Genomic DNA, 13,250 nt, shown 5'->3' with positions numbered 1-13,250 from the left:
AGTATTTTCATAATCTTCCTCTTGACTAGGGTTTTTCTTTTATCGGTCCCTTGCTTTCAGCTCCTTTTTTTTTGGTAGTAGGCATCAATATCTTCTGTTGTTAAGCGTATTTACAGTTTTGGGGGTTTGAATGTCCTGATTTATATTCTCTATATTGTGTTGTGGTTGGTCTGGAGTTTTTTTTTTGTTGCGGGGCTTGGGGAGGATACTAATTTTACATGTCTTCAATTTGGGTGCTTTCTCAATTATCTTTTTTGTATTATATTATTGTATGTTCACTTTTACAATGTATTAATGCTCTTCATTTTGATCTGTTAGAAAATGTATAAAAAACTAATTTAAAAAAATTACGATAAGTTACAAAAATATTAAAAAATAAATTAATGCAAAAAGAGCAAAATGTGATGTAGTGTTCATGATTTGCTCAGAGATCTGATGGCAGAGAGGAAGATGTTCCTAAAACATTGAGTGTGCCAGAAAGACAAAAATCATAAAAGCTTTTAATACAGACAGAAATGAAACAACCAGCAAATGTTACTGTTGACTGTCAGAATGACACAGGAAAACCTATACAAGGAAATAAAGCAATGGAAGAAAATTTCAACAGATATTGTTGGAACAAATATTATCCCAAAAATGGGAAAAAAGACAACAGGTCTTGAGAGAATCAATGAACTATATTGGAGAAGATACTGGGACACAGAGAGAAAAAAAATCAAAATCCTCTGATCTGCATCCCAATGTTTTGAAAGGTGGCAGCTTTTGAGTTTGTTGAGGAACGAGCCAATGCATTTCAAAATGTCTTAAGTTCTGGAACAGTTCCCATAATTGGCAGGTAATCCACTATTAAGAAGGAAAGATTAAATGAAGTCAGCCTAGCATGAGAAGTCAGGAAGATGCTTTGATCTGTTTTAAAGGACAGTTCAGCAAGGCACATAGAAATAAGAAATAGGATTGCATCAAGGCAGCATGGATCAAAGTCGAACAGCACAAAAATGGGTTCCATGGCAGACACAATCTTTAATAACTATCAAGCACCCAACCCCATTAATCCCATTTTATTTTGCCTACATGTCTCTAAACTTCTTCAGATTCTACCATTTTCCTAAACAACAGGAACAACTTACAGTGGTCAATTAACTTACAAACCTGCATGCCTTTGGGATGCAGAAAGAAATTTGCGTAATAACAAGGAGAATAAACCATTTCCATATAGACAACTCCTGAGGGCAGGACTGAACCCACTTCACCTCAGCAGCTGTGACACTATCACTAGTAGAAAGAGAAATTGCATTTGATAAATGTGTTGGAGATTTCTAAGACTGCAAAGAGATAAAAGGAACCAGTACACGTTATGCTTTTAGACTTTGATAGAAAAACAGCACTTTTTTTTGAATGCCAAAAGAATACAAAGTTTTGGTGACCTAAGGGAAATTGGTGTCATTTCACACAAATGACTTAAAATTAACCAGATCAGGAAAGCAAATAATAGATTGGCCTTGAATGCAAAGGGATTTGATTGTAATTGCCCAAATGTCTTTGCTTTTGCAAAGGACCATGGAATCATGTGTATGGTCCTGGTCTACCTACTCACAAGAAAGGAAATTCTTACAATTTAGGGACTTCAATGTAAGTTCATCAGATTAATGCCTGGAATGGGGAAATTGCTCAGGAAAGCTGGGAGACTGAGAGGTGCTCTTACAACAGACACAGTATCTTCAGCCACTGAGTCCTTGCCAACCATCACTAATCATTTACATGAATTTACCACTAATAGAACACTACAGCACAGTACAGGCCCTTCAGCCCTCCATGTTGTGCCGACCCATATAATCCTTAGAAGTACTAAACCCACACTACCCCATAACCTTCCATTTTTCTTTCATCCATGTGCCTGTCCAAGAGGCTCTTAAATACCCCTAATGTTTTAGCCTCCACCACCATCCCTGGCAAGTCATTCCAGGCACTCACAACCCTCTGTGTAAAAAAACTTACCCCTGATGTCTCCCCTAAACTTCTCTCCCTTAATTTTGTACATATGCCCTTCTGGTATTATTTTATTTTACTCTTCCCATTTTGGAATCAATAACGCCCTCATCCCCAAACACCAATCACCTGCACACCTCTCCATGACACTTTTATTTCACCCAATAAGAGTACCTGCAGAAACTGGTGCTCTGATTACACACAAACAAGCTCTTCAGCCCAAAACATCCATAGACAGAGATTCCATTAAATTCTGGGCCCAAATGGCTAGAATCCAAGGAGGGCTATTCCATACTTCCCATTGGGGCAGCCATATCAAACTGTACTAAATTTCACATAGACCACACCTAAAATGTTGCCCCCATTGACCTTCTTTCTTACTTCTTCAAAAAAGTTCAATCAGATTCATGACACAATCCCCAACCATAAAGATGCTCTGCCTATGCCTAATCAACCCGGTTTTCCAAATGGTTGTATATCCTATCCTTCAGAACCCCTCTAGTAACACCTACCACAGATGCTGGGCTTACAAGGTTCCCAGTGTTTCCTTGTATCCATTCTGAAATAAAGGCTAATTAGCAACACACTACTCTTCAACTAACGATAAGGAAAAAAATCTACATTCAGAGCACAGCTCATTTTTAACTTTTTTCTCCATCTAAGGCTATGGAGACTCAGCTGCTAAGATGTTTTATACATTTTTGTGGGACATCAAGGAAACTGATGAATATTGTTAGTGCTTTGTTAGAAAGTAGTACTGAGATATATCAGCCAGGAACTAATGGACGGAAGAGTTGGCAACTCCTGTTTCGTTTTCTATGTTCCATCTGGAGATTGAGTTGCAATATTATTTTGAAAATGAAACTCATCAGATGCCTCTAAGGAAATTTGAAATTCATCCTAAAAATTGCGAGTGCTGCGAATTTAAAATACACAAAACTGGGAAAGTTTTAGTTTTGAACATGAAGATGCAGGAGAAAAAAATGTTGGGGGGTGAAATATTTCTAATCTACTAGTTAGCAGAAAACACACTCTTCTCACGTTGAAGCATGTAACGCGCAAATGCAGGTTTCAATGTATTCGCCCCAACTTGCTTTCGCAATACTGTACTTGTCTAACCGATACATTTACAATAGAAGTCAGTTAAAATACTCGCATCAGCTCCGCATCTTAGAACAGAATTCAAACACGTCAAACTTTACGAATCAACATTACTTACTCGAACGCAAAAAAGAACCCACTGGTGACCACGATCAATACAAGTGTGAGATAGAAAACCCCCGTTTGACTGGCCATCATGATTCTGCCATCGCAGTAAAATTTATTTCTCCCTGGGAAGACTTCCCATTTCCTCCGCGGAATTTTCTTCTTCTTAGGAGACTCCATAGGAGACGAGCTCTGAGTGGCAATCTGACTGTATTCGCACTGTTTCATTGGGGACGGCATCAACGCGCGGTGTTATATTCTCACTTCAGCACAATCGCTAAAATCATGCGGATGTCGGGATAGCTGTAGAAAAAAAACAAAAGCATCCCAGCCTTGTACGTATGGGGTTTGCTTCACGTTGTGTAACGATATGGACAGTCATGTTTTTTTTAAATATCCAATAATTTTCTATGACCGTATTTGCTCATCTTCTGTCACACCTTCTGCTCCTCATTGCAAGTACGATTCAGATGATTTTTGTTTAAAACAGCCACGTTTCCTTTTCCTGACACTCCAAGCGACAGTTACAAGAAACTAAATCTTGCAATGAGTGACGCGCCCGAGCCAAGTACCATTTGAAATCACCAATTTTCTTCCTGAAACAATAATTTATATGAACATTTACAAAATTCTCGCTTGAAATCGCCCTAATCTTCCGAAAGTGATCTATTGGAAAAATACTCAGAATCACACCTGTCCGCTAAAAAAAAAAGCCAGTTCCTCGTGGAATAAACAATTGAGGAAATCCTCGCAATCGCGAGTCCCTGGGGATTGAACCACCTTCCTCGGTGTTAACAGATAATCTGGCTGTTCACAATTCGATATCCATGCGTGTGAAGCCGAGGGGATCCGGATTCGCTTCTTCTTGCCAACAGGCACTCCCTCGCCTTTGAACTTCAGGTGCCCGCAGCGAACGAAGACAAGTATTACTACGAGCAACAACAAAAATGAATCAACGAGATAGGGTTCAGCCGGGTTTGTTCCCAGTTCGTCTCCACATTTCCAGCGGAAAACCTGAGCACCGAAAGATGGCTTCTGGACTCAGATAACAGCGGGCAGCGCCTTGCTCCAGCCGCCGCCGCCGCCGCTCTCCGTTGCTACCCTGCCCGGGGATGCCTCCTGTCCACGGCTGACACAACCCTGACCCCAGCAATGGGAATCTCCAAATAACGCCTCAATTGAAAACGTTCAGCAGGTAACCAATCGAAACAAAGGGATACGGCGGAAACTCCGTCTGCCCTCGACACTTCCTGCGAGAAAACAACGATTTAAATAACAAAGCGGGGGGGACGCCCACTGCCACCACTCCGCTCCGACGGTGCAACCCGGGGGTGTTGGGGGCTGCGCTGCTTCCTCAGAAACACGGACGAGTGTCGGAGAATGGGGCATACACTGCATTCTGGGAGTTGTAGTCTCTGGGCATGCGAGTCTTCTGACGCTGAAGGCCGGTGAAAACTACCTGTTCCATGATGCAGTGCGCGGATTCACAAAGGTTGGGAACGTCGGGCCGATTTCCGCCTGCGTTCTCGCTCTTCTGGGTCGGGTGGGCGGGTTCCCAGCAGCTGTCAATCACGGCGTCTTCCGCTCCGTTAGCCCGGGATCGCAATGGACAGGGACAGCGGCGGTGAGTCCTGAAGAGCGAAGCCGGACTCGGCTGTTGTCCAGAGAGAGACGAACTGAACCTTGCTAGACCAGATGCATGGATTTTGTTGCAAACTGAATGCACAAATAGCTTTTATTCGATTCCGATTTATAAATGGAAACTCAGAAAAAGACGTTCTGCCCCGAAGAAGTGCAAGGCGAATGTGTTACCAGAAAACCTGAAGTGCAGGCCCTAAACGAGTCATTCGGCTCCAGTGCCGAAAGTAAAGTGCAAATGATTAAAGGTAACTCTCATCTTCTAAACAGTGATACCGAGAAAGCCCATTACTCGTGCCTCCGAAGAAAATCTTACATCTCTTTACATCTTTACAAAAGATTCTGCAGATGCTGGAAATCCGGAGAAACACACAAAAATGCTAGATAGAGGAACTCAGCGAGTTGGGCAGTATCAATGGTCGACGTGTCCAGCCAAGACCTTTCATTAGAACTGGTCTCAGTCCGAATCGTCGACTGTTCATCCTCTTCCATTAATGTTCCCTTACCTACTGAGTTTGTCCTGCATTTTGTTTGTGTTGCTCTTAAATCTGTTGAGTTCACGAGATCCTTTAGCTTAAGTTCTATTGACTTGTTATTTTGTTTTCATACACCCGTTCTACATTTCTCATCAGCATTGTAAACATAATTTTTATGAAAAGATTTAATTCTAGTCACTTGACATTTTCAGGACTTATAATTTCCCTTCTCTCCTAAAACATGGATTAGGATCTCAACCCTGTTTGAACTCAAATCATTGATTTCACTGTGGACAGACACTGTTGGCGCTTTTGATTACTTTTACTCCCTGTTCCAAAATGTTCTGCACTAATTATATGATACCTTATAGACTTGAGTGAGTAGTTGTAGAAACTGGTTTTAAATTGCACGATCTTTTATCACTGGAATTCAATTTTTTTTGGTGTCTTCATCCAGTTATTACTTGGCCCAGTGATGCTATGGACATACTTGTTTTGCATTCTCAGATACTGTCACTCATTCTGGTATTCAGCACCTAAACCAAGCATGAGAGTATCATACTGCTGCAAAGATTCCTGTACTACTGGCCTCTTTCTTATTTCCCCAGTACGGGCAGTCTGTCAGATTCAAGCTACAGGTTACTTACTATCTCCTGGGATCCACATTCAGAATCAGAATTGTTATCACTGACCTATGACATGAAGTTTTACATTTGACAAGCAATTTCCTGCTCCCTGCATATCTTGATGCCCCAAAATTGAGTTTGAACAATTGGAAACTCATCCTGCAGCCACATGGTTATCCAGAACACACAAAGTTTGCTGGAATTTGAGAGTGACACAAGTTACAAGCAATCAATGTCTGCTCTCCCAGTTATACAAATGATTATGTTAACTCTAATATCACTTACTCATGTTACATATGTTATTGTTAGTCAATGATGTTTGTACACTGTAGATACTTAAAACTTTTCTATCTATTGACTATTTTACAATGTATTTGAAAATGGACTTTAGTATTTTCTGACATTTTGTCAGGTGGTCTGTTCCTTGGTTCTGTGGCTACAGCAGGAATGCTAGCTGGTTTTGGCACAACACTTGCGATGGCAAAAAAGAAAAGTCCTGGATGGTTTAATAAGGTAGGTGCAATGGCAAGTCACTGTATTTAATACTTAACATTCTACCATTAATAAATCAATATTATTGATCTAACTGTAATTCAGTTCATTGAGTTTTCACTAAGCTAGTACAACTTTACAGTAATAAGCAGGTTTAGATTTGTTTCTCTAGCTCCAGAAGCAGACAGCTGGTTTCTACTGCTTACTGATTTTTTTTTAATTTTCATAATCTGCAAAATTTTGTTTTGCTTTTATATTCAAAGAAAATATGCCGTTTTATTGGAAGATAAAACCAAATCCAAAATTGGCAGTTTACGTCACCATCACAAATAATATTTTTCTCCTAAAAAGTTGCAGGATGTAACACTTGTGTAAGGTAAACCTATTTTTATAGTATGATAACATCAGCTTTTTACTGTTTATTCTGTTGATGTATAATTTTAATTTTCAAAGCTGCTGTTTAGAATGATCACATGCCATTTCATATGAAGGAGTTCTGTGTAATACAAGAAACTTCTAAGTAGGTGGAAGTAGAGTATTGCGAAGTTTGTATGATTTTAAAGTTCAATAATTACCAGTCAAATATCTGTTTTATCCAGCAAGTGCATCTTAAACAGTGTGCTCATCACAAATGTTTTCAGTGTGCCTCATAATATCTTGTCCAACTACTGGACTCCTCTACAAGATAATGTTTTAAAATTAATTCCTGTATTTTCATGAGGTCTTTTTTATGGTTATCTCTTCTTTTTAGGAACTCATTTTAAGGGCCTTAAATTTGACATTTATTGCAAATCTGTTTTTGTCCTATTCTTGTTATTTTACAGATTTATGTGACATAACTTTAATATCTTATACAATTCAATGGAAGGTCAGTTAGCTCCACTGAAATTTTTCAAAGGCATGACTTCTCCAATCTTACCCCATGACTCTGATATTGGACACCAGCCTCATTGTTTATCTATGTAGAGCCTTCAGTGTTTGAGCTCATCATTACTTACTCAGTGATTAAAACTGCACACTATTTTCTGTTAAATGTTTCAAATCAATGGACTTTCATCAGAACTAGGAAATGTTGGGAACTCAAGAGGATTTGTGCATGTGCAAAGAGTTCCTATAATGACTACTTTGGAAGACCAAAATTTCAGTCTATTCTTACCACAGAGAAATACTATCTCCTCCTTTTCAAGACTTTCACCCTCGCCTCCAGAAGTCTTGAATTAACTTGGCACTTTTAAAAAATCTTTTTCGAAGAGATTTTCCTACTTTAATTACCTGTTCTCAAATGGTATAAGTTGAAGTTTAATGATATGGCCATTAAGTTGACATAATTGGGGGAAAAAGGGTCAGTTAATTGGAGGAAACCTTGCAAGTTTGATTCTAGTTGACTGATTTGATCTTTTATTCTGTTCCCATATGCAGTAAGTTATCAAAGTAGTTCACTAGATGCAAAATATTTTGAGGTAGAAAGCAAATGGAAGCCTTTGATGTTTTTCCCCTTACATTCTAGGGTATGACTGCCACCATTGCAGTTCCTGAGAGCGGTGCTTCACTTGCCTTGAGAGCCTTGGGTTGGGGCTCTCTGTACGCATGGTGTGGGGTTGGTTTGCTTAGCCTAACCATCTGGAAGGCTGTAGGTGCACACAGTGTAAGTATCTAATTTCTTTCAACTTACTAGAAGCATCCAAATTGTCATCTGTCCAGTTCCCTTCCACACATGCTGCCTGACTTGCTGAGTTCCTTCAACAGTATTTTTTTGCTCCAGATTCCACCATCTGCAGTTTCTGAGTATTCTATGCTATTATGGTTCTATTGTTCAAGGGTAGATCAAAATCCAGTTTGTCTCTGTTTTCCATGCCTGGGCACAGAAATTAAGAAAATTTTAATACTAATCAAATAAAGAACCAATAGTCTGGATTTTGCCAAATCTCTGATTATTTGACAATGATTAGAACTTGCCCTGAGTGATTCTTTCAAGAATAGCTGGGATCTTGAGTTTCAAACTCTGCCCAGAGCAACAAATCTTTCCCCTGTTAAGTTGCAGGAGCAAGAATCAAACTTTTAGGAGCATGGCATAGTCAGGGATGACTGCTGCTGAAAGGAAAAAGGAATGTGCAATATGATTGCCAACAGTCCCATATGGGGAAACATGCATTGTATTTATACAGCTAATAGGCTGCCCCATTAAATCTCATTACAGCACTCATTGCAATCTTACCTACTTAAGCATTCAGTGTTTGACTGTAGGACAGGAACAGGACCTAGGATTTTACAGTGAGCAGATCTCGTCAAATTAAATGAAACTCAACTGAACTACCAGAGATTGCCAGAATCATTCTTACAACCTGTCACAAGATGAAAGTAAAATGCTCGGTATCTTAATAATAGAATATAGGGTCAAGCCAGTAAAATACAGATTTAGGAATTCTTTTCATATGGAAGAATGTATTATTATAAGTGAAGAATTCTTTAAAATCAACCTTGAAATCATTTAACACATTAGTTGGACCACTTGGATGGGCCCATTTATCATGTGAAATATCAAGAAAAAATCTGCAGATGTTAGAAATCCAAGCCACACACACAAAGTGCTGGAGGAACTCAGCAGGCCAGGCAGCATCCTTGGAAAAGAATGAACAGTTGACAGTTTGGGTCGAGACCCTTCATCGGCTGATGAAGTATCTCAGCCCAAAAGGTTGACTGTTTACTCTTTTCCACAGATGCAGCCTGACCTGCTGAGTTCCTCCATCATTTTGTGTGTGTTCACTGCAGTACCATTGATATTTATAGGACTTGACATGTAAGGTTTTTAAAATTGCCATAATTTTCTTGGTTTCAAATGACCTTTACTGAATTTTACAACCTTGACATTCAATCCCTGAAGCAACAGTCTTACAGAGAATAAACACTACTTGTTTTCATTGTGGGTAGAGGAACGGTAATTGGTTAATTCTTGTCTGTAAGATTTGTGTAGAAAACTTTTAAGACCTATGAGTTTCAAGTTAATGAAGGCATTCCTTCTATTCTTGACGATTCATTGTGGCGAGTTAGCAATTGTTTTGCAGTTGTTTTCATTACAGAAATTAACAGATTAGTAACCTTCTTATCTAGAAATCCATTAACTATCTTATTAATCATTCCATGCTAAGCAATGACCTCCCTCACTGATAAAACCAATTCCCTGACGAATAATGTCAAGCTCTGAAGCGAATTGGGAAATGGCAGAGTAACGACTTTACTCTCTTTGGTCTTGGTGATGCAAGATTGTTATTTTTAGAGAGAAAATTGTTTTAAAAATTCAATTGTGAGATTATGCATAAATCTTTAGTTCAGAAGAAAAAGAATTCAGTGCTCTGATTCTTTGGAATTCTCGGATTCACCTCTTGTCCATCTGAGATAAAACCTGGTCTTTCCTAAAATGGCTAACTATCCTCACTATTGGTATTGTGATACTCCTTGAAGGGGGGGGGGGGGGGGGGGGAGGGTAAATCAAATAGATTCTTTGACAAATTATTTCAAAGTATATAATTGTAAACCTGAAAATGAGATGAAGGGATATGCTGCTTATCTGCAATGGGAAAAAGAATTGTAAATCGTATGAAGTTTTTTGGAAAATGCAGTATGTTTATAATCATACTGTATAATACTTGATTACATATGATATCTAGCTGATGTAACAGCATGTTACATGTTATGACAACGTTTGCAACAACATGCAAAACTGAGCCATCAGTCATCCAAGAGCTAGTTTTGTAATCACAGATCTGGTTCAGGTTACACATCAAATAAATTAGTTAAAAGCCCTTAAGTGTCAAATAAAATATCCGTCAGGCATTGCATTCAAAATTTTTGCTCGCTCTTCCCTCAGGTTCACCATCTTTCTAGAGGTACTTTGCTGGGAATTCTATAATATCCAATATTGCACTACCAGATCCCATGTCACATTAGATTGGCCGTTTTGAAATCAAGTAAGAATTTATTCCAATCAAGATTGGATCAAAAAAATCATTTGGTTGTCAATAAAATAGATCTCAGGCTAAGTTCTTGTTAAATATAGGCATGCCCTTTTCTCACTGTTACCATCAGGTAGGAGGTACAGAAGCCTGAAGGCACACACTCAGCGATTCAGGAACAGCTTCTTCCCCTCTGCCTTCAATTCCTAAATGGACGCTGAATCTTTGGACACACCTCTTTTTTTAAATATACAGTATTTTTGTTTTTTGCATGTTTTAATCTATTCAGTATACATATAGTAATTGATTTACTTATTATTCTTTATCATTTTTTTCTGTATTGCATTGAACTGATGCTGCTAAGTTAACAAATTTCATGTCACATGCCGGTGATAATAAACCTGATTACGATCTTGAATTTTATTCAGTTTTATCAATCCAAGTGCAGGTGAAAAAGTACCTTGTAGCATGATCTAGAAAACATTTTAATTTGTTGGGGAATATTTTTAAGGAAAGTGGCCTTTTTCTCAGGAAGAAGTCAATCATGAAATTACTGTTTTTCTATTTAATTGGCTTGAATTAGGGTTGTCAATTATGATGAAGAATTTAATTGGTTGAATTGGAGTGAGCTAGTCATGCACCAATATTGTGAGAATTTATTTATAGTATCTGTATAACTGAATAAGTTAGGGTCCAATATTGTTGTTCATAATTTATAATCATATAAGATATTCAGAATCAATTTTGTCCAAGGCTCTTGATGAAATATTAAATAATGCCAAGAAGTGGATAAGAGGAAACAAATTCTGAGCCATTTTGAAATATAACCACAAAGGGGATGATTCAAAACTTTTCTCAACCAAATGCTGTATATTTCAAGTATTTGCAGAAATGAAGACTACTTAATTCAGAAATCCAAGCTGAATAAATTTAACAAAGCAAAATGACATTCAATAAAAAGTTCCTTAAAATTGTACCATGGTTAATAATCTGTTATATGTTAACAAATTTCACATCACATGCCAGTGATAATAAACCTGATTCTGATTCTCTTTTTCCCCCAACACCTGCAGCTGACAGAATTCAGAGAAAAGATCCAAGCGATACTCCCTGAAATTCCAAAAAGCACAGACATGGAGGTAGCAGAGCCATTTAGCTGGGAAAACCTGTTCAAGTCAAAATGAGAAAATGCTGATTAAACAGAACAATAAATGTGATCTTAGTGTCTGGCCAATTAAACAAAAATTAGCAATTGCATCTTTTGTAAATTAAGGAACTTTATTGTGCTATTTAAAATGTATTGTTATTTGAATGGTTTGAATGCTGTACAGATATTTTGAAGAATAAAATCCTATAAATAACATTTCCTTGTTGAAAATTTCGCACCTATTTTGAAGCCAGCAACTTATTCCTGTGAAAGGGACACCTCCACAACTGTTCATTGATTGGTGATTTCCATGTGCACACTTTACAGCAGGAGTTACTGATAAGCATATTGCTCAGTGTTATCTTTCCCCCTTTCCTATTCTCAGCATGCTGTGGAAAGTGGCCAGTCTTAGGACAACACCTCTCACTTTAAGTAGAGAGTATACAAGTGAATGAGCACTACTTTGAGATCTTCCTCATCTGAATTTAAGTATTACAGCATATGGTAGCTTCACCCATTAGGAGCTTTACACAGTGGGACAATTGTGACAACTTGTTTATGTGTTACCTTAATGCCTCAGTACAAATCTGAATAGTTCTAATGTGCTTATAGTGAGCAATATGTAGCAAACAGGACCTAACATTCTAGAATTACCACTTTATTTTAAATAACTGTAAAACAGATTTACCTTTGCACACACGAGTTTGGAGATGAAGTGACTTGAGGCTGTGCAAGTGCAGTTATGTTAGGCAGCGTTTGTGCTAACTTCATATTCTGTTCATTGACATCCTCATCCCTCCTGCATTAAATACTTTAAAATGTCATTAACTCTTAGATAAGTAACTATACAGTTCTATAACAATGAGTGTTTATAGTTTTTAATACCAACCAAATGCTCAAGTTCAGCCTGTGGCAAATCCACTTCCCTCTTTGCTTTTGGGGTATTTGGAGTTTTCACTGGCATAGCAGCACATCAGCCATCGTTGCTGTTGAGGTAAAGAGCAGAGGGTATTTCTGGAAAATTGCAGAGAGCCAACACACCATCATGTTTTCCAGACTTTTATTTGGCTTTCTGGAAATTAGTGAAAAAATGTGACCCACATATACTTATTCAGTTTATTACATTTTACATATACTCATTGTTGGTACAACCAACAAGGAAACGACAATGTTTTTCATCCTTACCCATTGCATGCGTTCAGCTCTCTTCCCCCCCCCCCCCCCCCCCGCTTCACATGGAAGGAAACCACTGCTGATGCGTGAGACAGAGTTCTGCACCGTACATGTGAAAATACACATTGCCCATTGGCTGCTACCACTCCAGTTACATCCCATCAATGACCCCTGAGGAAAGGCAATGTTTATCTAACTGCAGGGGGTTTAGTGCATTCTATGCCCTCCAGTGCATGTATTTCACAATGGGAGCCATCTCACACCTCTCACCAGAAAAATAAGCAGTGGTCCTCAACGCCTCTGATGTTAGTCAATGAGGCAAACCAGAAATCATGCACAAATACAGGGGCTGAGTAGGAGAAACACTGAATTCTTGTTGATTGAACAGGATGTTGTTATTTTTTTCCCCTCATCGGGTATTCTGTTTGAAATAAGAGAAATGCACATCTGGGGAATTTATGAAAACATTCATAAGATTTTGACCATGACTGCATTACAGAGATTAATTCTAATGTGACAAAGGTATTTGATGCATGGTGGCACAATGCTGGTGTTT

General features: G+C 38.5%; 2 protein-coding genes across 2 annotated transcripts in view; one reads left to right on the top strand and one right to left on the bottom strand.

The window, feature by feature from the left end:
- The window catches only part of zdhhc14 (zinc finger DHHC-type palmitoyltransferase 14), a 119,002-nt gene extending 114,427 nt beyond the window's left edge, over positions 1 to 4,575 (bottom strand). Inside the window, exon 1 of the mRNA XM_059986081.1 lies at positions 3,206 to 4,575. Within this exon, the coding sequence (XP_059842064.1) occupies positions 3,206 to 3,432 (227 nt within the window). The 5' untranslated portion in view covers positions 3,433 to 4,575. The remainder of the gene's footprint in view (positions 1 to 3,205) is intronic.
- A 191-nt stretch (positions 4,576 to 4,766) lies between these two features.
- On the top strand, positions 4,767 to 11,737 carry tmem242 (transmembrane protein 242). Its single transcript, XM_059986080.1, has 4 exons — positions 4,767 to 5,078; positions 6,345 to 6,445; positions 7,932 to 8,069; positions 11,448 to 11,737. Exons 1-4 carry the CDS (start codon positions 4,949 to 4,951, stop codon positions 11,556 to 11,558), a joined length of 480 nt encoding a protein of 159 aa, XP_059842063.1. The 5' UTR covers positions 4,767 to 4,948; the 3' UTR covers positions 11,559 to 11,737.
- The last annotated feature ends 1,513 nt before the right edge of the window (positions 11,738 to 13,250 follow it).

This window comes from Hypanus sabinus, chromosome 12 (assembly GCF_030144855.1).
Source record: "Hypanus sabinus isolate sHypSab1 chromosome 12, sHypSab1.hap1, whole genome shotgun sequence".
Classification (NCBI taxonomy): Eukaryota; Metazoa; Chordata; class Chondrichthyes; order Myliobatiformes; family Dasyatidae; genus Hypanus; species Hypanus sabinus.
This window is presented reverse-complemented; position numbering and strand designations above follow the sequence as displayed.

Coding starts and splice junctions, on each gene's coding strand:
- tmem242 (XM_059986080.1), top strand. CDS start 4,949: ATGGAAACTCAGAAAAAGACGTTCTGCCCCGAAGAAGTGCAAGGCGAA. Junction 6,446..7,931: donor GTCCTGGATGGTTTAATAAG/GTAGGTGCAATG, acceptor CTTACATTCTAG/GGTATGACTGCCACCATTGC. Junction 8,070..11,447: donor AGGCTGTAGGTGCACACAGT/GTAAGTATCTAA, acceptor CAACACCTGCAG/CTGACAGAATTCAGAGAAAA.